The sequence below is a fragment of the Trachemys scripta genome, chromosome 12 (assembly GCF_013100865.1).
Source record: "Trachemys scripta elegans isolate TJP31775 chromosome 12, CAS_Tse_1.0, whole genome shotgun sequence".
In the NCBI taxonomy this organism is placed as follows: Eukaryota; Metazoa; Chordata; order Testudines; family Emydidae; genus Trachemys; species Trachemys scripta.
Window position 1 is genome coordinate 23728769 of NC_048309.1, and position 27500 is coordinate 23756268.

Below are 27500 nucleotides of genomic sequence, written 5' to 3' on the forward strand. Positions count from 1 at the left end.
ATGATTACCTCGCCGAGTGTGGTGTGTTTGTGCTTGCTTAGAGACAGCCATTTCCTTTGGAATATGAGTTCAGCTGGACGGAGCGTTAAAATCTTGCTGTGGGGAAAAGTGATTTCTGAGAGTTTATTTTTGTTCATGTTTGGCTGAAACTGTCTGAAATTGTTGCTGCTGTGGATAGAATCAAAGTTTTCAAGCAGTTCATCTTTGTGTGACTGTGCGCTTTCTTTGTGAACCATTGGTTCTCAAACTTTGAAATAGAGCATAGATTGTAGCTGGTTTTTCTGTTATCAGTTTAAGCGCTCCTACCATGTAACATACAGATATGATTCAGAAAACAGATAGGACACAGATATGTTTCATACCAAGGAGGGATTTTGCGTGTGTTGGGATTTTTTTGACAGTTACTTTTCTGATGCTATCTCTCTTTTTTTCAACATGATTGGTGTAGGCTGCGTACGTGTTTATTCAGTGTGCTGTCCCAGCTCTGCGGAGATAGCAGACCTTAATTAAACTGCCTAATAAATTTACAGATTTGTTTTTTAGCAAAGGCACCCAGCTAGGTTTATTGTTGGCGAGGCACGGTAACAGCATCTGGCAGACTCTACGAGTATACGAAGACATGTAGGCTCGTGACAATGAACGCAGCTTAGGTAGTGGTGGGACTTTCCACTGCTCCCTAGGCTGGTCAAAGATACTCCCTTTGAGATACATTTTTATACCCCAATACAAACAAGTTAGTACTTTCCCTTTGACATAGTTACTGCCCCCTGACTTCGCTAGTTATTACCCATTATTTTGTACATGTTGATTTACTTAAAACATCTTTATTACGTACTGTCATCATAACCTTATCTTTTAAAAGAGATCAGTATGTTCTGTTATCCGTGGGAAATGTTTTTGTATCATCCTTAATATCAAAATGCTCTGGTCCCTTCATATTGGGATGTGTTTGCGTAAGCACTCTGTAACTAGCACTTTTTAGGAATGTGTATTTCTGAAATATTAGCCCTGTTCTTGCCAAATTCTGTAAGGAGATCCTGTCTCATGCCAGGCCTCTTATACAAGGGCTTATGTCTCAGTCTCTCTTCCTACTACATTTCTGATCCTAGATGAAACCTGAGCTGCCTGATCCAACACAGCCTTAGTTAGACAGCTACCATTTATATATTTGAGTAGCCCCATTGACTTTGCTAGGTCTACTAGCATGAGTGAGAACTACTTACGTGACTGAGGGGATGCAGGGTAAGGCACTCATTCCTAGACAGTATTAAAACTTTCCTTCAGCTTATTTGCCACTTTTCGTAGTGCACACTGCTGAAAATTCAAAGAAGGGCATACAAGAGATGGCCACCAAAATGCATATTCATTTATTGCGCCCATTGACACATGCAAATAAGAAAATACTTGAGCATGTAAATTGTCTGTTAATTACATCGCTACTGAATGCCTTAAAAACCCATTAGAGAGACAAAGTGAGTGATGTAATATTTTTATTGGACCAACTTCTGTTGGGGAGAGATACAAGCTTTTGAGCCACACAGAGCTCTCCTTCAGGTCTGGGAAAGGTGCTCCCAGCATCAAGGTAAAATGCAAGATGGAGCATATTGCTTGGCATAAGTAATTAGCACATATTCAAAGGAACCATTTAAGGTAAAGTGGCCCGTTAACACCTCTGAGTCATAGGACAAAAAAAGGGGGTCGGTGGGTTATAGATTATTGTAAGAAGCCATAAATCCAGTGTGTTTGTTCAGTCCATGCTTTTTAGTGTCCAGTAATGAATTTAAGCTCCCAGGCTCATCTTTTGAAAGTGTTGTGCAGCTTTCCTTTGAGGCTGAGGACTGATAGGTCAGATATAGCGTGATTGCTTTGTGAATAGCATTCGCCCACTGGTGATGGGGAGAAGGGATTTGAACAGGGATCTGCCACAACTCAAGTGAGTGCCCTAGCCACTGGGCTATGGGATATTCTGATGTGAAGCTCCCTCAATCTCTTCTATTGAAGCTGTTGCACTTTGGATAAATAATTAATCATTGGAACAGGGGAACTGGATCCCGGGTCTCCCCATCTTGGGTGAGTGCTCTAACCACCAGGCTACAGAGTCATTCTCATGCTCGTGTGCTCTCTCTCACTCTGAGTCATTCCTCCCACCCCACACCTTCTTGCTAAAACAGCATAAGGCAAGTAAGTCTAAAGAGGATTCCTGGATCTGAATTACAAGAGGAAATAGACACCTTGCTGCAGCCCACACTTAGGTGTCTATATCTGTGAGAGGGGTGGGTCTCAATTCACACCCCTCTAGATGGCATCCTCCATTTGCTAGCTTAGATAGCCCCCCCCCCCCACCCCAGCTTTTTTTAATTGCAGTCTAAGGTGCTTATCTCTCCCCATTCATTGTACAGAAGCTTAGGTGCCTAACTCAGACCTTGTGTATTGCAGTGATTTTGCCAAATGCCTAAAAGTTAGGCAGTGTGACGCAGTAGTGTCACAATGCCTAATTCTTTTTGTGCCTCCCAGCTGTCATAAATATAAAAGGAAGGGTAACAACCTTCCTGTATACAGTACTATAAAATCCCTCCTGGCCAGAGGCACCAAAATCCTTTTACCTGTAAAAGGTTAAGAAGCTCAGGTAACCTGGCTGACACCTGACCCAAAGGACCAATAAGGGGACAAGATACTTTCAAATCTCGGGGGGAGGCTTTTGTTTGTGGTCTTTGTTTTGGTGGTGTTCGCTCTTGGGACTAAGAGGGACCGGACATCAATCCATGTTCTCCAAAACTTTCTGAACAAGTCTCTCATATTTCAAACTTGTAAGAAACAGCCAGGCAAGGTGTATTAGTTTATCTTTGTTTTCTCAACTTGTGAATTTTACCTTTGCTAGAAGGAGATTTATCCCTGTTTTGTTGTAACTTTGAAACTAAGGCTAGAGGGGGTTCCTCTGGGCTCTTTGAATCTGATTACCCTGTAAAGTTATTTTCCATCCTGATTTTACAGAGATGATTTTTACATTTTCTTTTTAATAAAATCCTTCTTTTAAGAACCTGACTGATTTTTCCATTGTCCAAAGACCCAGGGGTTTGGGTTTTTGATCACTTTGTAACCAATTGGTTAGGATATTATTCTCAAGCTTCCCCAGGAAAGGGGGTGTAAGGGTTTGGGGGATATTTTGGGGGGGGAAGAGGAACTCCAAGTGGTCCTTTCCCTATTTCTTGTTAAATCACTTGGTGGTGGCAGCGTACCAGGTTTTAACCTAAGCTGGTAGAAATAAGCTTAGGGGGCTTCCATGCGGGTCCCCACATCTGTACCCTAGAGTTCAGAGTGGGGAAGGAACCCTGACACCAGCCCTGGTTCCTTTCAGCATTGATAGCCTCTCTCATAATTCTGTTGACCTGTGGTGTCTTGTTATAAATCATATATGTTGCTCTGAAGAAAACAAACAGCACCTTTCTGATGGTGATCAGAAATCCAGTAACAAGGGATACAGTTTTTCTTTTCTTAAGCTTAGTTTAACTTAGTCCAGTCAGAGACTTTAATATGCTGTAAATACTTGGGAGATACTCATTTTCTGTAAGTGTCTTTTCCTAATTTGCAGTTAAAAGCACAACTGAGCAAAGTTTGCATAAGCAGACATGTTTTGCCAGGACCTGTATAGTAGTACTGTAAATGTTTCAGTGACAGTACCTGGAGATATTAAAATACATAGAATTCTTTTTAGTATGTGAGGTGTTTGTAATAAATTCTGATCAGGAAAGACGTCTGAGTTCCAAATTTTTCCATAGACCATGTGCTAATTTTCAGGATTTGCAGTACATGGAAGTGAACTCCTGCATAGAATCATAGAAATGTAGGACTGAAAGGGACCTCAATTGGTCATTTAGTCCAGTCCCTTGCATTGAGGAAGGACTAAGTCCCTGACAGGTGTTAACCTGTTCTTAAACAGTGACGGGGATTCCATAACCTCCCTTGATAATTTGTTCGGTGCTTAACTACCCTTACAGATAGGAAGTTTTTCCTAATGTGTAACCTAAAATCTTGCTTGCCTCAATTTAAACCCATTACTTCTTCTGTCCGCAGTGGTTAAGGAGAACAATTTATCACCTTCCTTTTTATAACAGCCTTTCACGTACTTGAAGACTTTTATCATGTCCTCCTTTAGTCTTTTCCAGACTAAACAAACCCAGTTTTTTCAATCTTTCCTTATAGGTCATATTTTCTAGACTAGACCTTTTGTTGCTTTCCTTAGGGCTTTCTCCAATTTATCCACATCTTTCCCAAAGTGTGATGCCCAGAACTGGACATGATACTCCAGATGAGGTCTCATCAATGCTAATTAGAATGGAAGAATTAATTCTCGTGTTTAGCTTACCATGTTTGTGCTAATACATCCCAGAATGATGTTTGCTTTTTTAGCAACAGTATTCCATGATTAACTCCTACTTAGTTTGTGATTCACTATAAACCACAGATCCTTTTCTGCAGTATTCCTTCCTAGGCAATCATTTCCCATTTTGTATACGTGCAATTAATTATTCCTTCCTAAGTGTAGTACTTTGCATTTGTCCTTATTGAATTTCATCCTATTTATTTCAGATCATTTCTCCAGTTTGTCAAGATCATATTGAATTCTAATACTGTCCTTCAGAGTGCTTGCTATCCCCCTCAGCTTGATATTGTCTGCAAACTTTATAAGTGTACTCCCTATGCCATTATCCAAATAAGTTATGAAGATATTGTATAGAACTGGACCCAGGGCTGATCCTTTCAGGACCCCACCCAATATGCCCTTCCAGCTTGACTCTGAACCATTGATAACTACCCTCCAAGTATGGTTTTCCAACTTGTTGTGGGCCCATCTTATCATAGGTTCACCTAGGCTGTATTTCTCTAGTTTACTTATGAGGAGGTCGTGTGACACAGTCTCAGAAGCCTTATTAAAGTCAAGATATATCACATCTACTGCTCCCCGCATCCACAAGACTTGTTACCTTGTCAAATAAGGATATTAGGTTGGTGGGACATGATTTGTTCTTGATTTGATTTGTTGACTGTTACTATTATTGTTGTGTATTTGGTTGTCGTGGAAGGTTTACAGCATTCTGTGTCTCCAGTGATTTCTTCCTAAAACTGTTGCCCCCAAGGATATAACAGTTATCACCTTATTATCTTCTAGGTGCTTACAAATTGACTGATTATTTGCTCATTATGTTCCCAGATACTGAAGTTAAGATGGCTGGTCTATAATTCCGTGGGTTGTCCTTGTTCCCTTTGTATATATAGGTACTATATTTGACATTTTCCAGTCCTCTGGGATCTCATCCATCCTCCACAAGTTCTCAAAGATAATCGTTAATGGCTCAGAGATCTCTTCAGTCTTTTCCTTAGGTATTCTAGGATCTATTTCATGAGGCCTGCATGCATGCTCACAAATAGGTTCCACAGATTAGGATTGCTCCATCATTAACCCTTCAGTCTTTTCCCTGGTCCCTTTCTTGGTCCCAACGTTGTGCCGTTTCTTATGCTGTTCCCTGTGCTTGGTAGAGCCTCACCTATCTTTGTTTTCCAACCACCCCTCTCTCTTCTGTCAACTCCCTCTGTAAAAGCCACTTGTTCCATGAAGCTTTCCTGCATTGGTCCTCTCTTTGGTCTGCATATTTTTAAAAATATCCATGCTGGATTCTTACTCACTGCTGATCTGGCTTGTCACTGCTTCTCCAGCTCCCAACCCAAGCGTTTGAAAATATCATCATAGAGGAGTCTCGGAATTGGAACTGCAGGGAGGTAATTTTATTTCTTCAAAGCTACTGAGCCAGATCCTCAGCTGGTGTAAATCAGCTTGCATCCATTGACATCACTGATCGCAGTGGAGCTGTGCTGATCTACACCATCTGTGGATTTGGTCCATCATCACTGCGTGATCCTTGCTCTTGAATGGTAAGCTGGAGAGCCAGCAAAAGGCTAGGTGACCAAGGAGTAAGAATCCTAAAAAGCAGAGGTAAGTAATTGGTTGCGTCCAAGTTAGATTTTAAGCTTTTTCGAAGCAGAATTTATCATCAACTTTGTTTTGTAAAATGCTTATGCGTGGTTACTGCACCATATAAATAATCGTTCCTTGGTGACCAGGAGGAAACTCAGGGGCTACTTTATAGAGTTAACGGGTTGTTTATGTGGTATGTATATACAGTCACTGGATTATTGTCCTTTTTCATATCCTTTTAGTTGAGGTGGGAAGAGTAGGCAATGTTCGGACCCATACCTGTGTGACAAGTTGGACCCTTTGGGAAGCCGCTTGAGGTGCTGAAGATACCACTGAGTCTACCTGTTCTTCCAGCATGGGCCCCCTTTACTCTCTTGCTGAGCCAGGCTCTTAAAACCTCCTCTAACACACACACAGGCAGGGCCACACCCAGCTGCAGATCAGCTTTGGGAAGACTCATTTTAAGGGACTTGCTCCAGCACTCAGATGTCCACCTCCCTTGGAGTACAGACGCAAAGATATATTATGAAATTCGCCTCTTCCCTCAGTGTGGAAGAGAGATGTGCACACTTCTTGTTCCAGTCCCCCCAGTTAGAAATTGCATAAACTGGGTTATATTGTAAACCAGAAATAAGTTTAATAACTAAAATAGGTGTATTTTAAGTAGTTAAGGAGGAAGCAGACAGAACAAGGTAGATTACTAAGAAAATAAAACAGAGCACACAAACTAAGCTTAATACACTAAAGAAACTGGTTACATGGAAATTCTCACCCTAAATTTGGTTTTAATAATCTTCTTCACAGGCCAGATGCCCTTCAGCCACAGGCCAGATGCCCTTCCAGTTCTTTCCCTCAGTTCAGTCTTAGTTGTTTCCAGCAGTCATCTTCGGTGGGGTAGCAGGGGAGAACTGACGACCTGGATTACCTCACTCCCACCCTTACATAGGATTTGCATAGGGTGGGAGTCCTTTGTTTCCTAGTTTGACCTCCCTCCCCCCCCCCACCCCAGCGTCTTGTGGAAAAGTACAGAATTCAAGATGGGTTCCAATATCAGGTGACATTGTTACATGCCTCTGTAGGACCCTTGTAGCCATTCTTCACGGGCTGACCCACAGATTTACAGGAAGACTAAGCTCTTGTACAGTCCATTGGACTTGTTGATGGGCCATCCGCCCTGTCTGGCTTTTCCATTGTTGTACCTGAAGTATTAACAGTGGGTGTCACCCAAAGTAGCATAGTTGAAATACAGATGTATAGTCAATATTCCTAATTTCAGATACTGAAATGATACATGCATACAAATAGGACAATCACGTTCAGTAAATCATAACCTTTCCAATGATATCTCACATTAGCCATCTTGCATAAAGTATATCTCAGTTATGTCATATTCATATCATAAACATATTTTCATAAGAAATATGGAATGACACATCACAACCTGGTCCATACTTAGAGCCCTGTGCAGATACAAAGTTTGTATCTGCATCCAATCCTCAAAAATGGCCTGCGGATGCAGATATCCACAGATATAAAGAGGATAGCCACAGATTTTCAGGGCTCTATCCATACCCTTCCGAGATCCGATTTGGTGATCTTTCAGGTATCATGAATGGTGAAATTCTTGCAAGGTGAGCTGTTCTTGTGAGATTTCCACCATTTCATGCTGAAACTTTGCAAGAACAGTGACCACGTTCAAATTAGATGCAGAACCAAAAAACTATCCACAATATAGGAACAGACGGGGGATTATAATCTGAACCTTCTGGAAATTTAAAGGGAGTGGAAACTGAAGTTTCAGTTTCAGGTCACCTCTACTTCCTAGAGCTTCGAAATGAAACTTCTTTCTCTACTCATTTTCCCCCTTTTGGCTGCATGCAAATGAAATCGTTGTGTTCTGTTTTCCTCTGTGTACCTCTTTGGCTGTGCAACATCATCAACAATGTTGTGAACCAGCCAGGATGGGCATAATTCTCTGAGAACAATTGGCTAGTTTATAGGTGACTCTTTTCCCCCTTTAGAGGCAAGAAGAGTGTACAAAAATGTTTTGGAAGCTTGCTTTACCTAGATCTGCTAGTGTACTTTGATCTTCCTTCAAACATACCTCTTGTATCAGTTCTGGACTTCTTTTGAATGGACACAGCCAGTCATGTCAAATTGAGGTTGAGAGTGGGAGTTCATGTGGACAAGTGTCCAGTAGCGATGGCATTGAACCTACCAAACAAATTTCACTTGTAAACTAAGGAAGATTGGGACCTGATCTTGTTATAGAAAACACCATCCGGGGCCATAAATCGATATGAATATTTTGTGATGTGTGGCTTAAAAAAACAACAGCAGCACACCACACACACACACACACACCCCATTGGCTGCATAAATCATTTCATAACAGATTTGTTCTCTCGTTGTACAAACAAAAACACAAGCAGCTTAACCTCTTTGAATTCAAACCTACTTAAAGGAATCATCTCTCAGCCTGCAGAGGCACTTGTACAAGATAGTCTTGTCTTTCTAGGCAATGATGCAGAAAATAAGTTATTTAATTAGACAAACTTGAGGCACTGCCTTCACGTGGAGCTGGAAGATACCACAGTAACATTTGTTCGTGGTTCAGGGCATTATAACTAATCAGTAATAGACACAATCGATCTGATTTTTTCTGAATGAAGTGTTTTGTTAACCAGTGTACAGAGTTGAAGGATGGAGAGAGATTGAGAACCCCGCACTGGCAAAACAAGGACACCTGAATCGTCAAAAGTTACAACTGGTTCTTATAAACCCCTCCAAATTAGGATGCTTCTCTGAACCTTATCTACATAGACTTGTACAAAGACCCTGGCCTTCAGTTTGGTTTGGATGTGTTCAAACCCTTTTAGTTCGGCAAATGTTTGAAGCTACCAAACTTGTCTGCATGCCTCAGTTAAATACTCGTATTTGAAGTTGAATAACCATACCAAACAAACTTGAGTTTTTTTCTATAGGGGAAAAATGAATGGTGGACTTATATGTGTCAATTTAACTCTGCAGTCACTCAGGACAAGCTAACACGTTTTTAAATAGGACTCTTTGCCTACACTAGAAACTAAGGGCTTGTCTATACAAACATTTAGTTTGCAGCAAGTTGGGGTGTGAATATAACCCACAGTTGCCTGCTGCACACACACATATTCATGTGGATCCTGCTCACGCACATAAACACTTAGTTAATGCGCTTTTATCTCATCCTCTTTGAAACCAGAGTAGATCTTTGTCTTTGTCTACACAAATACTTAAAGACATACTCATTTAAGCCCACTCATTTCCCCAGTGTTGACAAACATCTAGTGTGTGGGGGTCCGAACTTCAAAATACAGAATGCCAACATCTGATGCTTCCCCAATATTCTATAGACGATAGTTTGTTCACACGTGATATTAGTTGAATATTGTCTAACATAAAAAGTATAATAAAATAAAATGGTTGGTTACTAAATGCTTCTTGAAGCCAGAAAGACATTTGTATAACTTTTTATTGTGCAAATACTTTTTGACTGTTTTGGACCCCTTAATAGTTTGGATGTTGGCCAGTTCTTATTTTATCTTAATAGTTTTAACTCCTCCAAAATTTGACTTACATTTCCCTAGAGAGTCAAGAATATGATGCTCTTCAGTGTTACATGTTTGAGAGGACAGAGCCTCTAGTGACCCCTGGAAGTGTGAGACTGAATAAATAGGATCAGACAGCCTGTCGCTATCTACTATAAATAAGTTCCTCAAAGACCTCCTGTGGCAAAATGAAGGGGGGGGGGGGAGAAGTCTAGAATTAGTTCCTTTTAAGAAAATTAGCTTTTTTTTGGATTAAGGTTGAAATCCGAAACTAATTAATTAAAACCCAACTGCCTGTTACATTGTGACAAGACTTGGGTCATGGGAAGGAGCTGCTCAATGGGTACTTGTACATTCAGTGGTGAAACACCCACCTCCCCTTCTGTATCGGTGTTGAAGAAAGACATTCTGTGTCTATTATAGGTGAGGCTGGTAGTATTGCCTATTAAGATCCTGTTTCCAGTGGCTTATAACTTTGCCAATCTTTAACCAGGTGGCTGAAATTTTCCATGTCAGCTGTCTGCCTCAGGCTGAATTTTTGGGGAAAATTTAAGACAAAACAGTACAGCCATTTCCAAGGATTATAGGGGGAAATATGTTGTTTTGCCAATGTTAAATTCTGGTGACCCTTTCTTTGAAAAAGTCTAGCACCCCTATGCGTGACGTCCCCGTGAAAATCCACACAAATTTGGCCAAGTTTTTAATTCCTTGGAAAATCATTTTACCTATGCTCAGCGGAGATTTTCTAGGGCTTTTCAGTTTAAAAATTCCATCCACACTGAGCATGCGTCAGTCTGGATGAGCAGAACTGTCCTTGCAATTACTGCTCTGAGCTATTGCGTGCCTTGCTGGGTCTGGGCTCAAGTCACCAGAACTGAAAGCAGGGCTACTATCTCTCCTGAGCTCTAAATGCCCCCCCCACACACACACACATGCACGCGTGCGCTTAACTCAGGCAGCATGGAGGATAAATTTCTCTGATTTGAATGCAGATGATACAGGAGATGGACCACTCGGGGTGGGGAGTAGATTGAAACAAGAAGCCAGGATAGTGGGGGGCGGGGGAGGAGAAGGAGACTGGGAATGATAGCTGCCACTAGACGGAAAATGGATTGGGAATTGGGGTGGGGGAGATTGGGAGTGGCTGGCCAAGAAGACTGGGACTAGGAGCAAGAGACAGGAGGCATCTCTCTCTCTCTCTCTATATATATATATATATATGTCATCTTTCTCTCTATTACTTATATAGAGATGGTAGATATGGCTATATCTAGTCCCAAAGAAACAGACTATGGGATATGCTCAGTTTCAGATGTCTGACTTTTACTATCAAATGGTTAGGCCAGTCAAACAGCATAACTAGAAGTCTGACCTGACTCCTTCCACCTCCATCTCTGGAGCCAGATGTTCTGCAGTAGGAAGCAGAGATTTAGCATTGCAAAAAGCCCCCAAACCTAGTTCAAATTAGTCACCATGTTTCAATTACTGGATTTAGGTAGTTAAGAGGTCAGCTGTTGGATGTTTAAAAGGAAATCCTTGACTGCATTAGACTGGGCTTTACAGAAAATTATTCTGGTTACATCCTCAGTAGGTAAGAAGAAGAGACTGAGCAAATGACATATGGAGAAACTTCTGCACATGAATAAAAATGAAAGGCACCTCCTTGGATTCCAGCGCTTTTTTTTTCCGTAATCTTTGGGGAACTTTAAGTTATTCTCCACCTTTCTTAGACCCTGGCTTTTAGAGAGTCACTGTGGTGATATTAAAAGAAGAGAGAGTTTGGGAATCCTAGAGCTGTGTGGAACGTAGCCAGTCCCAAGCATGCAAAAATAATGAATCAAGCCCTGAAAAATCATTAGGTGGGCTTAAAACTAATGGGCCTTTTAAAAAAAAATCTGCCTTCTGGTTTGCCCTGAAACCTTGAGGGCTGGAAACTTTTTTTTTTTTTAAATGAAAGATGAAATTCTCATGAAATCACACAACTTTAGAAGCTGGGACTTCAAGAAAAACACAAAATATGGCGAGAGTCACAATTAAAATCACTAGAGTTGGCAACACTGTGAAAATCGTAGTACTTGCCCTTCACTTTTCGGAATATTGCTTTTGGCTTTCGTCTACGTGGGCTCTCACTTCCCAAATCCCTCCTCATAAGAACATAATGGCCATACTGGGTCAGACTAATGATCCATTTTGCCCAGTATCCTGTCTCTGACAATGGCCCAGAGCTTCAAGGGGAGTTTACAGAACAGGGCAATTATGGAGTGATCCATCCCTGTCTTCCCCTCCTGGCTTCTGGCAGTCAGAGGTTTGGAATTGCCCTGAGCAGGGGTTGCATCCCTGACCATCTTGGTGAAGCCAGTTCTACTTTTAGCCATCACAACATCTCATGGCAATGAATTCCACAGGTTAGTTGTGCGTTATGTGAAAAAGTATTTCCTCTTGTCTGAACTAAACCTGCTGCCTATTAATTTCATTGGGTGACCCCTGGGTTTTGTATTGTGGTAAAGGGTAAATAAACCTTCTCTAGTCACTTTTTCCACATTATTCATGATTTTATAGACTTTTATCATATCCCCTTTAGTCATCTCTCTTCTAAACTGAACAACCCTAATCTTTTTACTCTTTTTTTTAATCGTTGCATACCTTGATTATCTTTGTTGCTCTCCTCTGAACTTTTTCCAGTTCACTATATCCTTTCAGAGATGGGTAGGGCCCTACCAAATTCATGGTCCATTTTGATCAATTTCACAGGCAGAAGGTTTTAAAATTGGCCAGTTTCACATTTTCAACTGTTTATATCTGAAATTTCACAGTGTTCTAACCACGGAGGTCCCAACCCAGAAGTGGGTCTGATCTCACCACCACCCCGCCCCAGCTGCCATGCCAGGGAAGGACAAGTCATGTCCTCTCCCAGTCCAGCAGGGGCTCACAGCTAGGAGCCTCCTTAGCTGGGGCACTCCCAGGAGCAGGGGGATATCAGACCCACCTCCACAAATTTCCTCCAGCTGCAGAAACCTTGGAGGCTGGAGCTTTCTGCAGCAGGGGGGTACTGGGAGGTGGGTCTGATCTCCCACCGAGAGTGAGAGTGCTGGGGAAGGACAAGTCCTCTCTCTCCCCAACTCAGTTGGGACTTGCAGCTAGGAGCCCTCTGACTGGGGTGCTCCCAGCAGCAAGAGGGAGATCAGTTTTCATAGGGAAGGGCTTAGTTCATGGGCCGTGACACATTTTTCACAGCTGTGAAATTGGTAGGGCCCTAGAGATGGGGCAACCAGAACAGAACACAGTATTCCAGGTGTGGGCACACCAGGGATGAATGTAGCGGTATTGTGATATTTTCAGTTCTATTTTCTATCCCTTTCCTAATAGTTCCTACCATTCAGGTAGCATTTTTGATTGCTGCTTCCCACTGAGCTGTAGTTTTCAGAGAACTATCCACAATGACTCCAAGAATTCTTTCTTGAATAGTAACAGCTAATTTAGATCCCTTTATTATATATGTGTAGTTGGGATTATTTTTTCCAGTGTGCATTACTTTGCATTTATCAATCTTGAATTTCATCTGACATTTTGTTGTCCAGTCACCCAGTGTGACAAGGTTGGGCCTCACCATCTGGCGCCTCCTGCTGGTTGTCTCCAGGAATTAGCTCTTTTCAGTGGAACGCCCCCTCCTGGTGGTGTCCCTCCGTCGTCTCACCCTCGGTTGGCGTCTGAGCCTGCGTCGCTCACCAGCTCATGGCGTCCTTTTCGAGCCACTGTCTTCCGGCAGTGCCCTTAGTCCATCCTCGCCCCCTTCCGGGGAGTGATCAATCCGCTGTCTCTCTGCACCGCGGCCAATGTGGGTAACTGCACCCCCAAAGTCATACCCCTCTTGGCAGGGGGTTGGTGCAGCCCAAGATGGCCACTCCCATCGGCCAGGTGTAAGGCAAGGGGGAAGGAGGGAACCCAGGCCCGCCCACTACTCTGGGTCCCAACCCAGGGACCCTCTAGTGGCAGCCATCCTGCCCTCCTTCTCTCCCTCTGTCTGTCCACATCCTGGGCCGCTTCCCCTTCGGCCCTTCGCACCGGCTAGGCCCTTCCCCTCAGGGCCTGCAGCCTGGCAGACACAGGGCTGGAGCTCCCGTCTGCTCCCCTGGGGCTGCCCAGCACTGCGCTGTCCCAGGTGCTAGTCTCCCACCTCTGGAGACAGACTTTCCCCTGTCAAAGTCCTAGGATAGACTGCCTGCTCCCTCCCTGAGCAGCCTTTTTATAGGGCTGAGCCGGGCCCTGATTGGTTGCCTCCGATCCGGGCCCTGATTGGCTCCCAATAAGCCCTTCCCTCATTGGCTGTCCATCTGCACAGGCCTGCTGCAGCCTAAATTCTCAGGGAGTGGAGCAGCTGCCCCACTACACCCAGTTTTTTGAGATCTCTCGTAACTCTTCATAGTCAGCTTTGGACTTAACTATCTTGAATAATTTTGTATCGTCTAAAAACTTTTCTACCTCACTGTATCTTTTAAACAGGACCTTCCCTGTTATCCTATGACTGCTTAGTTTCCTCAAGAGCCCTTGCTAAGGGACCTTCTCAAAGGCTTTCTAAAAATCCAAGTACTCAATATCAGCTTGGTCACTCTTATTCATATGCTTGTTGACATCCTCAAATAATTCTAATAGCTTGGTGAGGCATGACTTCCCTTTACAAAAGCCATGGTGACTTTTCCCCAACAAATTATGTTTGTGTCTGATAATTCTCAAGGTTCTCTTTGATGTTAGGTTCAAATGAACTCAGAATCTCATAATGAAACTCAGTGAATGGCTACAATTCATATGATTTATTGTCAAAATCATGTGGAACCCTGAATTTCATGTGATTTAATGAATGAGGCCAGATGCACTTAGCTATACATTCCAGAGTCACTCAAAAGGTTTGGGAACCTTTGGGATTCTGGCCTGCATTTCAAGTTTTTAACAAGATCCATTATGAGAAAAAACATGTAGTTTCAATGTAATAATTTTGCACATCTGTAATCAACTGTACTTCTCCTGAGGAAATCTCTTTTAGGCAGCATATTGTACATGAGTGAGAAAATGAAGCAGATCATATTTGCAACAAGAAAAGGAATACCAAATGCATGTGTGATGGTATGCCCACTCTCTGAGCACCAAGTACTGTGACTGCATACACAAAATGGGTAATTGTGAATGCAAATATGACTAACTAACCATGTATATGCCCAGCTACTAGGTTTCCATGTGAAGCCATGGTAATTGTATGTGCAGATTAAACATACAATTGTACTTTAATGTCACATGTTTACATTTGGAAAGTCTGTCCCAGATTTGTAGTGGCTGAAACAACAAAGGTAAAGTTGTAGGGTAAGTTGAAGTTTGTGTTCTTTCATCACTCCTTTTCTGTCGTGACTCAGCTTGTCACCTGTGATGATCAACATTTCATGTTTGTCAAGATGCAGTACAGTACTTTGGGTTGCAGTACATTGTGCCCTATCCTGTGGCGTAACCTATGATAAGAAGCTCTTTGCTTCTCCAGTGTTCTCCAGTGGGGAAAACCCCATGCGCTATGCTATACATGTTTCCCATAACGTATTTCCTTGTGATACAATGTATCAAAATCTTCTGAAGCCTGTCATGGAGAATTTGTAATAGGAAATCCTTAACAATTATCCATGGTTAATTAGTGACATAGAACGTTAATGAGTAACCATCTACCCACCATCCTTATGTGCTACCTGAATCAATAAACAATTTAGAGTTTCATGAGACTTGATTATTCAATGCTTTGTTTATTCAGACATGTAGATATTCAAAAGATGCACAATATTTACTCATCATCCTATTCTGTTTCATATAATAATATATTTAGCTTTTATAAAATACTTTTCATCCAAAGATCTCAAAGTGCTTTACAGAGATAGGTAAGTATCTTCATCCACATTTTTCAGATGGGGAAATTGAGTCACAGAAAGGTGAATTGAGCTGTCCAAGGGGACACAGCAAATCAGCAGCAGAACTGGGAACAGAGCCCAAATCTCCTGACCCCAAATCCAGAATGCTATTCAGTGGGCCATGCTGTTTCTCAGGAAGAACTTGGGAAAAGAAGCAAGTAACTCAGTATGAGGGATGGCACTGAAATACTGTGTACATTTCAAATAAAGAAGATTTCATATAAGTCTAATTATGGTTTTTTTTTCTTCTTCCCCCCTTTTGGACATTTTCTTCATCTGACTGCCCATCAATGTTTAGAAGAAATGCATATTCCTACTCCTATTACTTGTAAGTACCTAGCTGGAGATAACTTTTTTTGAGCATGCTCATTATAGTGGTACGGGGGGGGGGGAGGGGGTTGTATGTGGTTTCTCCTTTAATCAGTTTTTTTTTTACCATTTCACTGATCTTTGTTCTTCAAACAGCCTGCATTTTTATTTCTTCATTTTCATACTATTTTTGTCATTGTTTCACGCATTGTACCTACATATATCTCTTCAGAACAAGTAAGTGTGCACAGAAATGTCAGTTTACAATTGCAACTCCCCAAATGCAGGTGTGCAAGTGGAGAAACCCTACGTGGCCTCCTTTTTGATAGTTCAGTTCTCTGTATCCAGATTCTTGGAAATTCACATCTAAGTAGTGTTGGTTGGAATTGCTTTGTCTTGAAAACAAACTACTTTAAAATATAATCAATTTCCAAGGGGGCGTACCCTTGTCTTTGTATACATTTCCGATTTAGGATATCAGGGTTAGACTTTAACCCAGCAAATATTCCAATCTTAAGCCAGACCTGTAACATGGTGGGTTTCAGTCTAGATCATTTGATGTTTACATGGTTCAGATTTTTAATCCAAACCTGCTGCTCAGCCCCAGTGATTACAGTACACGTTGAAGTCAGTTGTTAATGCTAGTGAAAATGGTTCATGCACAGGTGCCACACATGCTAGGGCATGCCTGTGTGGCAGTTATTGGGTATGTCAAAGGAGTCTCACTTACACAAACTGTTTGCCTTCTTTGACTTCAGTGAGAGTTAGTCTCTTTGATACATGAGCTGAATTTGACATTCAGGAGCTATATTCTGCGCTCGGATATTTAGGTGTAAATCCAGAGTAATGACATAGACTCTAGAACTAATTCAGATGCACACGGGTATAACTGAGAATAGAATTTGATCCAAAGCATTAAGAATTATGGGCATAAATTAAAGTGGGATGGGGGCTGCTTTATCTTACAACTTCCAGCTAGTTTTAGTCCTTGCTAGAGCCCCTCCTTCTCACCAGGTAAGTTACTCACTTAGGGCTGGTCTACACCGCGGCGGGGGGGTGTCAATCTAAGATACGCAACTTCAGCTACGCGAATAACGTAGCTGAAGTCGAAGTATCTTAGATCAACTTACCTGGGGTCCACACGGTGTGGGATCGTCGGCTGCGGCTCCCCCGTCGACTCCGCTACCGCCGCTCACTCCAGTGGAGTTCCAGAGTTGCCGGGGAGCACGTTCGGGGATCAATATATCGCATCTTAACGAGACGTGATATATTGATCCCCAATAAATCGATCGCTACCCGCTGATACAGCGGGTAGTGAAGATATACCCTTAGCATACTTTTGGAATGTCAGAAAAGCACAGGTTGCAGTATTTTTCTGCTTTCACCTATTTATACCCAATTTATGATCAACAGACACCACTGCCTATGAATTTGGCCCAGGGTCTTCTATGAAAGCTGTACCCTCTTACTCCAGACTACATATGACAGAAATTTGCGCATTTCATAAATTGAGTTTTACATATTCAGAAATCATGTCAGGGGGTGTTCAGAAACAGGGGAAGTGTCAAGCACAGCTTCTGGAACAGCCCCTTGGGCCCATAGTAGCTGGCACAATTTAGAGCAACCTCAAGGTTGCCCTAACTTGCAGCAAGGTCAGAAACAGGCATCAGGAAGCTGCAATGGTGCCTTAGTCCCTGCCCCTCCACCCTCAATTTTCAGCTCCACTAAACAGAGCTTGATGACATCTGAGGATTAAACTCACATATTAATGTACGGTGGACAGTGTGGCACACAGGAGGTGGGGAGAGAAGTTAGGCTTCTCTCATCCACAACTCAAATCTGAGAACAGTAGGAATGGCTCGAAGTATCATAGACTATCAAGTCAGCATAGACAGCTGTGTATAGGCTCCCTTTTGGGGGCTTCAAATCCCCTGAATTTCACTTTTGGTTCAAAATGAAACTTGGCCAAAACAAGGTCTTGTTGTTTTTAGTCACCATCATTATTTGAACAGTGCACAGGGCATGGAGGATACTTTATAGAAAAAGGAAAAAGACAACTCTTTCTGTGCCTCAAGGCTCATACAGTTTTACCTGGTTTCAAATTTCAAGTTAAAGCCACATGAAAGGGTGAGTTTTGCCTGGGTACTGAATAGGATCATAAATCAACCAGGGTTTCACAATACTGAGCCCAGCCTCATACAAATGTTTTGACAAATTTAGTATGAATTTCATAGCTGGATCCCAAACTGACCAAGTTTCACCTGTTTTGGGGTTTCATTGCCAATATTCTGCGCAGCTCTAGTGGAGTTGTGTGGGTTCCAAATAATGGTCTTGTTTTGTGAATTTGAGGGGAAAAAAAAAAAAAAAAGGTAGCCCCACTACTGGATAAGCTCACTTCCCTGGATATAGAAGCTGTTGTACTGATAGCACTTTCCAGACTCCAGTAAACCAGAGTTGAGCCCTGGGGATCTTCTTTCTTCCGGTAAAATACTGTGGAATATTTTGGTGCCACAAACATGCACATTTCTCATGGAAATCCATAGCTCCTTTTTAAAGTGAATACAATTGTTATGGTACATTTTAATTTTTCTTTTTGGCCAATTATCCAAAAGCTTGAAAGCAAGTCTTTGGAGGAATAGGTATGGGCTCCAGGTGGACAAGGACTGCCTGAAACGACTGCACTTAATTTGACTGACTATTTTACCTCTTGGACAGCTTACGAAGAAAATAGTTTATTTTCAAGTTTAGAGAAAACAAACAAACAGCAATAATTTTTTAAATGAAACTGGTTCCAATTCAAGACCTTGTGTGCCAAGTTTTAATCCTGAAGCAAATTTGAATTGGATGAGTTATCACTCCTGAAAAACAGGTTTTCAAATAAATCTGCTGACAGATCCTTAAATTCACCAGAAGCACAGAGGTGAATTCGAGTTACATTATGTGTGGTTTCCATTTCTCGAATTCACCTCTGTGCTTCTTGGAATAATTCTTTTCTTTTTTTTTTAAATCACTGTTTTAACCCTTCCTCGGCTACTTGCCTGAAGTTTCTTTTCGCTAGGGGCCTGAATCCACAGCCCACCTCATGCTGGGTAGTACTTCCTCACCAGTGTAGTCTCACTGAAGTCATTGAAGAACTGATATTTAGTGTGAACTTTTGTAGAATTGGGCCGTAAGTGTTGCAATAGCTATTAAAGGCCAGTCTCTGGCCTTAGATTCTAACAGATCTTATTGCAGTCAACAGCTAAAGAACCTGATTCTGCAAGGTGGCCAAATACCCTCAATTCCCATTGAAGTCAATGATAGTTGAAGGTACTCATTCCTTTGCAGGAGGAGCTTTGCATGTCATGGAATAGGGTCCTAGTGAGCTGGGGGGGAAAGAGTAACAATAAGGAGAATCAGAAATGACACATTTTTTCTTTCTGCATCTGAAGATTATTACTCCTTATCTGTTGAGTGCTGATTCTGTGCTAAACTCGGCACCTTGTGGGATATTTTTGTATGGCAACACCTCATTGAAAGACCAGACAGAACAAGTTGAGTGGGATACTCTATTGTTCTAATGGGGAGGCCACCTGAACTAGTGGTTAAACAGAGGTCTCAAAGCAGGAGACCTGGGTCTGTTCCACATTCTGCTACTCTGGGTGATCTTGGGAAGATGCACTTACTTTTTCTGTATCTCAATTTTCCCTTCTGTCAAATAGTTAGTTATTGCAGACGCTTTGAGATCATTGGACATATTGTGCTCTATGAATGGAAAATAGTATTAATATGTTCTCACCTTTTCGTTAGGGAAAGGGAAAGATAAAGGGTTGTGAACTCCTGCCTTCTTGACGATTGAACCACTGAATACATCATTGCTACCCACATGATCCATGCAATATTTCAAAGGAGTTACTCTGGATTTATATCAGTATACATTAGAAGAATTTGTCTCAAGGTTCCTAGCTCTGTCACACTGCATATATGTAGTCTTTTTTTTTTTTTTTGGTCTTGTTAAATATATAATGTACTGTTGTGCTATTTGTTTTGAATATATATCCATAACATACCTGAGGGGTGCCATGCGGCTTAGTTAACATTGCAGTAGAAGCCTTACATTTTTAATTTCTTTACTTTCTACCGTTTTAGCTAAACAGTCTTAATATTGCATTAATGTAGGTTTTGTATTTAAAACCAGGCACCTGCTTTAATCATTTATTCATCATACAGTAGTTTTCACTGCACCAACTTTTATAAAGGTTTTATTTATACCCAAACTAGTGAAAGAAAAAAGGTGTTGATTTTGTTGTGTCTTCTTTCCAGTGACTGTGTGCAGTGAGTTACCTAGGTAATAGCTGCAGGGTGAAATTTGATTGGCAGTGATGTCATATTTGATGGGAAGTATTTCTTGTGATAGGTGGATGCAGGCGATAATATCACCCAGATAGCATACTATTTTGTTTTCTACAGTTTAAGAGAAACTCAGCAGCAGATAAGTAGCTTTTATTTACTCCTGATCCAGAAAAAGTGCCAAGCACTTTCTGCTCGGGGCTGGGCACTTTAAACTCCTGTTGTAATTGGATGTGTAGGGTAATAGTTGCAGTAATTAAGCTAGGAGTAGTTCTTATTTTTTTTTTATTTTAAGTAGTGATTCCACTGAAGGCGTTAGGATAAATTTTTACCAAACATTTTGAAAATAACAGTGTTTATGTGCTGAATTTATTTCCAACTTCTGTGGGGCGTGTGAAAAGAATTAAAACAGCAACTGCATTTTTGCATGTACTTGTCTATAACACATGCTCCCACACATGCGTATCTCCATGGATGCAGGGATCTACCTGCACAGGCCAAACTGCAGGTTCAGAGTCGTCAGAGAGTAAACTGATTTCTCATTAGTTGCAGGAAGACCAGGGTCATGATTAGGCCATCCTAATAAGGGTAAATAAAATGTTTTCCCAGTCGACAGGTGCCCTATTTATTTATTGCATGTTTGTGGGATGTTGGTTTTACACCAGCATTTTGTTCTTTCCAATATTGCTCATGCACTTGACTGTTTTATAAAGTGGATGCTGTTCTGTTTGTAAATACTTTCAGGGATTCCAGTGACTAATGAAGTCACTAGGAAATTTGGCCAAGAATCTGATGCAGCATTTGCAAATGTTGCAAATGACTAGTGATTGTATTTTTTAAAAAGAGCTAAACCCTGAGATCCTTCTGACTTAGGGCTACATTCTGCCACCCTTTCTCATGTTGAGTAGTTGAGTAGCATTTTATTGTATGAGTAAGGGAGGCAGAATTGGGCCTTCAGTTTTTATTCAGCCTTTACTCAGGCAAATTCCCAGTAGTATTATTTCACATTTATATTGTGGTAGCACCTAAAGCCAACATTTGGGTTGAGGCCCATTGTGGTAGGCACTACACTGTATGGACACTGTGCAAACACATAATAATGACAGTCCCTAATCTGGAGAATTTATGAGCAAGTGGGAGTTTTGCCTGAGTAAGGACTAAATGAGCTTTGAGAAATGTAGGTCCCCCAAAAGTGCGTAACTGAAGAATACTGCATATACAAGAACTTCTATATATGTTCTAGGGCAAGTATTATCTCTATTCTGTGTTTGTACAGCACCTTATACAATAGAGTCCTAGACTCGATTTAGGCCCTGGGTCAATACCATAATATTATATTTTTGTAAATATTTATAATGTAATAACTGCATTTGTGTAAATACTGCAATAAATGATGTATGTCCTGCTTACAGTGTAGTGCACACAAATATCTAAGTTTAATTCACATTATGTGACCTTTTGATGTGTTGTCTATTAGATATTGGGACTTTTAAATTTCTAATATCCAATTTTTTGCACTTAGGCATTTGGGAGGTAATTTATTTTTTAGAAGGTGGTTGTTTTTTTTCTGGTGGCGAGAGGGTTGAGTGTCCTGGATTTGTGTGCACAGATTGAGTAGTTAGATGTTAAGTGCAAATCATGTAAACTAGGCTTCTATCCAGGGCTGGCTCTGGCTTTTTTGCTGCCCCAGGCAAAAAAGGCTCCCGCCGCTCCCGTGGGGAGCACAGCAGGGGAGGGTGCCGAGCCCGGCCTCGGGCCCGCTCTCCCCGACTGGCCAGAGCGCCGGGGAGCGGGCAGAGAGCCCGGCCGTGGCTCCGCTCTCCCCGGCGTCCGGAGCGCCGGGAGGAGAGCGGAGAGCCCGGCCGCGGCTCCGCTCTCCCCGGAGTCCGGAGCGCCGGGAGGAGAGCGGAGAGCCCGGCCGCGGCTCCGCTCTCCCCGACCGGCTGGAGCGCCGCGGGGAGGGAGGCGAGCCCAGTCGCAGACCCGCTCTCGGGCCGGAATGCCGCGCCGCGCCGCCCCCTCCAGGTACCGCCCCAAGCACATGCTTGGTGGGCTGGTGCCTGGAGCCAGCCCTGCTTCTATCTACATGTGCAAGTGCTGTTCTTGTATGAAGACTCCACCTTTAAGGTGCATAAATAATCCTCCATGCAAAATTGCAGCAAAAACTTAGAGGAGGGTTTGAGGCTTGTGGAAGGTGGTGGCCCCTTGAGACCACAGTTTGTGTGAACCCTTCTCTGGTTCTTGCAGAGTCCTACCACTGCTCAGGGTATATCTGAGTCTCTCCAAACAAAACAAATATCTTTCTCCCTCCTCGAGGTCAGGAAGGATCAAAGGAAAAAGAAGGCGCTCAGACTCCTGGGCATTCTCTTGGTCACCCCTTTGGGGCCTGTCTTATCTGTAGGCCTTTCAGGGTCTGATCAGGGTTGGAGTCCATCTTTAGAACTCCACAACCCCTTTTTTGTAACCTCCATTCTGTGCCTGGTTTGGCAGTCTCTGGGACAGCAGAGTCCATGACTGACTCTCTCTTCATTGATCCCACCTTGCAACCAGTTGTCTTGGAAGCAGTCTTGGCCTGGTTGCTACCCCTTCCTCTGGCAGGCTTTCTTCTTTTTAAGCTTCTTCCCTCCAAGCAGAGCAAGCCCTGCAGTTGTGTCTGGTGTGTGTTAGCAGAGACCAGAAGAGCTTGTTAGCTTCCTCCTTAATAGGGTGAGGGCATGCCTCCTTACAAAGCTCTGCAAAATTGGAATTTGATCCCACAAACACTGAACATTGGGCATGGTGCTTGACTTCAGTGGGGTTACTCATGGTAATAAGCAGAGTGTTACCCCTACTTCCATTATCTGGCTTTTAAGCTGGAAATACTGTTACCAGGATTTTTTGCCCTGTGGTATTTCAGCATTTGCACTTCTAAGCCCCACCAGAAGCTCAGAACAATGGGAAAACCAAACTAACCCCACTTTTCAAATCTCAAAGTTCAGTCTGAGTCTGGATCAAGACTAACAGGGAAGTTCTCGGTTTATTGTAACCAGTTGGACCATCCCCACTGTCCATCCATTTTGTTCAGGGCAGATAATTTGATTCTGCCTGGAAGTTCCACCTTTGAGCACTATTCCTGTCTCACCTCCCCATCATATACAGTGCCCACACATATGCTTTGCCCCATATATTTTTAAACAAATCCTCTCTCCTGAACCTTAAAGAGCAGCCTGATAAACTGCCTCTGTGAATTCTTGTTTTCTTCTTGGCACATTTCCCTTGCACTTAAAAGTAAAGCAGCCATTAATTCCTCCTTATTGACACTTTGACATTTCAATCACTTCATCACATGTTGATTGTATCAGTCTTTTCCTCCAAGTATCTGTCCAGTTTTTTTTTTCCTTTTTCAGCTGCATAATGCATGAGACAAAAAGCTTCTTCTGAATGCCTAGTGACAGACTGTGCAGGTTGATGCTGGTTACACATTCTCGACAGCCCGCGGTCCACCCGTGATTGACACTAATGCGCTGATAGCATTTCATCTGGATGTTCCAGCGGTTGTGCAGATGGGAAGCTGGTCAGTGAGGAGAGCAGGCGCTTTGTCACTGATAGGACCTGTCAGTGATTCAGGGAGATCATTTCAAGAGCTCTGTATTTAGAATCAGAGCATTTTCAGATAAACACTTTAACCGTTGCAAAGACATCTCGACATATTGGCAGATAATCCACTACCCAGCTATTGGTTAAGTTACATCCCTCACACTTTAGCTTGTGCTAAAATCATTTGATGTTTTGTAATTCTTTTATTCATTGACTTTGGAGGATAGAGCTGACACTCAAAAGGATCTTGAGAAATTGGAGAACTGGGCTATAGGCAACAAAATGAAATTCAACAGAGACAAATGTAAGGTGCTACACTTTGGGAAGGAAAACCAAATGAACAAATACAGAATGGGGGATAACTGGCTTGGCGTCAGCACTGCTGAGAAGGATCTTGGAGTTGTGGTGGATCACATCCTCCACATGAGTCAACAATGCGATGCTGTTGCAAAAAAAATGCAATTTTGGGTTGCATTATTAGAGGCATAGTGTGTAAGTCACAGGAGGCTCTGGGCAGTCCTCAGTCAGAGATGTCCAATTTTGGTCACCAATGTAGAAAAACTGGAAAGGATCCAGAGGTGAGCAACAAAGATTATCAAAGGGATGGAAAGCCAGCCATATGAGTAAAGGCTGAAGAACTGGGTATGTTTAGTTTGGAAAAGAGGAGATTAATGGGGGCATGACAGCAGTTCTCAAATACTTGAAAGGCTGCCATAAAAAATGGAGAAAAATGTTTTCTCTTGCCACAGAGGGCAGGACAAGAGGCAATGGGTTCAAGCTACAGTAGAGCAGATTGTTTTAGAAAAACTTCCTAACCATAAGAACAGTGGGACAATGGAACAAATTGCCTCGGGAAGTCATGGAAGCTCTTTCACTGGAGGTTTTCAAAAAGAGGCTGGGAAGCCATCTGTCTTGGGTGGTTTAGACACAACAAATCCTGCATCTTGGCAGAGGGTTAAACTAGATGACTCTTGTGAGCCCCTCTAAACCTATATGATTCTATTGTTCTAATTGTGATGATAATGAGGACTGACTAGGTCTATTCCTGAGTTGCTATTCTGTCCAGACACACAACCAAGGAAGAAGGGAAGGTGGCAGCAAGAAGCCCCTCGAAAGCTTAGCTCCAAAATCCTCAAAAGAGAACATCTCTTTCTTCTTCCCCTCTCTTCATTTGCTCTGTGAATTTTTGTGCTCTTGATAGGTGGGGGAGGGAGCACCTATGACCCCCTTGTAAGAGCAATACACCGCAATACATTTTTGCCAGGAATAACTTAATCTGGAATTACTAAGGAATTCTTGCCCTTTTTGACTCATCATTTTTAAGCTGTCAAATTTTGTGCAACTTCCCCCTCATGGTTCTCCCAATACACCTGTATCCTAATTTGCCACATCTTTAGCTAAACCACCTCTGTGCTTCCTACGAGGAGAGGCTGCCATTTGCTTGTTCTGCTTTTGTGACTTGAGCTAAGTTGGGAACACTAAATATATATCATCCTTTCCTTTTAACTGCTCAAGACAGTGTTTTAGGGCCCTCTGTGTCTCCTGCACAACAATGTAGAGTTGCTTTATATAGGGCTTCCATCGGCGTTCCTTTGGGATCCTGGTTTCCATTCTGCACAGACCATTCAGAAACACTATTGTTCATTCACTGAAAAGGAAAACGAGTTTGCCGGTTCCAACTCTTTGTAGCTTATTGGCCTGTCTCAAAAGACATCTAGCAGTGGGACTTCTAGGCAATTACTGCCAGGAATAATTTAATCTGGAATGAATAAGGAATTCTTGCCCTTGTTGACTCACCATTTTTAAGCTTCAATAACGGGAATCGGTAATGGTTCGCCCCAGCAGTCCAGAGTGCTTGTTATTAAAGACTTATGTATTTGGGATTAATGTTTCCCACTGAGAAATCATAGTTCCTGTTGCCAAACAACTCACATAGCCACGCACTATTATTAGCAAATCCAAAGGATTAACATAACTCCACCCCAGGGTTAATAAATCATAAGGTTAATGTTGCTACAGACAGGATATAGCAGAATATAGGATAACATGGTAAACAGAAACAGAGGGTTCACATGCCCACACACTACAGTTAGTAAATCCAGCTGTGTGTTAGCATTGCCATATATCACAATAGGCACAGCTTTTAATTTCATTAATTATCAAGATATGAGCTTCCTCGTAACAGAGCACTGTAATACTATTTTTCAAGTTACTGTAGAGTGCTTACTGTAAGTGAGAGACTTTATTGAAAGAGTTTGATAGAGCTGGAAAAATAGGCTACCTGGGCTGTTCTGGTTCTGCCACTGGCTTGTTGAGTGATGTTGGGCAAGTTATGTAACCTCTGTGCCTCCGTTTCTTACTTCTGTAAAATGAAGATCTATACATCACACAGGTGCTGTGAGGCTTTATTGCGGTAAATGCTTTGCCACTGTTAAGATGACCCAACCAGGCATATTATTAAAGTTTGAACCCAGGACCTCTAAATGTAAAAGGCTGATTCTCTACTGCCTGAGCTAAGGGAGCAAGTATTCACTTGTAGCCGTAGTAGCAACATCTTTGACATGGTCCAACCACTGGAGGAAGACAGACGCAGTTTTCCCTCGTGTAACATAAGAACGTACTAAATTGCATTATTCTGTGATTGAGCAAAAGTGAAACACAAATGATTATGTGATGTACACATTTAAAGAATGAAAAATATATTTTTGTCTGGCGGAGAGGGAGTGATGCTCTTTGTCTAAAACTAGACCTCAACTGGAGGAAAAAAATCTGTAAATAAAACCCCCACCTGTTGATTGTTTTATTGTACTGAAAGAGTCACAGGGGTCAAATTGAAGTTTTTCACTACAACCAACATTGCCAATGGTTTGTTGTTTTGATTGTACGCCAGGCGAATAATTACAAAAAACCCAAGGCACTGGCATGAATTTCACAATCCAAAATATATTCAAAAGTTTGCATTGACCATGACAGATGTCATGAGGGTTATAGTTTCACACAGATCTAGGTTTTAGTGTCACTCCTATCCTTTCCCTGCACATGAATTTATTAACTGGCCTACACAGCATAGACTCATGTGAGAGTCTTGAGCATTTGTGATCCCTTAAATGCCACTCAAACTTTATTCCCTGTGAAGTAAACACAGCTAATTGAAACATGTAGCAGAAGATATGGTTCTAAGAGTCAACTGAATGTTTATTTAGTCAAAAAGAGGGGGTAGGGGAGAGAAATTAGTCAGGCACCTTTTTACCATAAGGAAATCAGTTTAGTGAAGAAAAACCTCTTCACATAATAATTTAGTTGTTAGGATTTCTTCTGTAGGGGAAAAAAAGAACACTAAAGCCCCTACTTATGGTAATCTTTCTCTTTTATTTTGTTTTATTTGCTTATCTATGGAGCCCATGTAAGCAAAGTTCTTTGCTGGTGCTAGGGATTTGTAGTGCATCTTTTGAAGCTGCTGGTTGTAGAAAGTCATGTATTCATTTTTAAATAGTTTTACTCGCTGATATGAATGAAGCATAAAACAGGCAAATGTCAGTGGAAGCTTAGCTGGTCGCTTTCTGTCTTCTCCTTCCTCTTCTTCATTTTCTTATTGTTAGATGTGGGAGCAAGAGCGGGACCTTGTGTTCATGGGTTCTTGGTAATAGTGACCATAATATAATTAAATTTAATATCCCTGTGACAGGAAAAACACCACAGTGGCCCAACACTGTAGCATTGAATTTCAGAAAGGGGAACTACACAAAACTGAGAAGGTTAGTTAAACAGAAATTAAAGGCACAGCGCCAA

The 27500-nt window shown here is 42.0% G+C and overlaps 1 protein-coding gene across 5 annotated transcripts in view; it reads left to right on the forward strand.

Annotated features, from left to right (window-relative positions):
• Window positions 1–27500, forward strand: part of PTPRT (protein tyrosine phosphatase receptor type T) — a 707111-nt gene that overhangs the window by 599954 nt on the left and 79657 nt on the right. For 3 of the 5 annotated variants that reach the window (XM_034787359.1, XM_034787360.1, XM_034787364.1), the window contains one exon: window positions 15796–15825. The exons of the other annotated variants lie outside the window; for them this stretch is intronic. In XM_034787359.1, the coding sequence (XP_034643250.1) occupies window positions 15796–15825 (30 nt within the window). The remainder of the gene's footprint in view (window positions 1–15795; window positions 15826–27500) is intronic. 5 annotated transcript variants of the gene reach the window in all.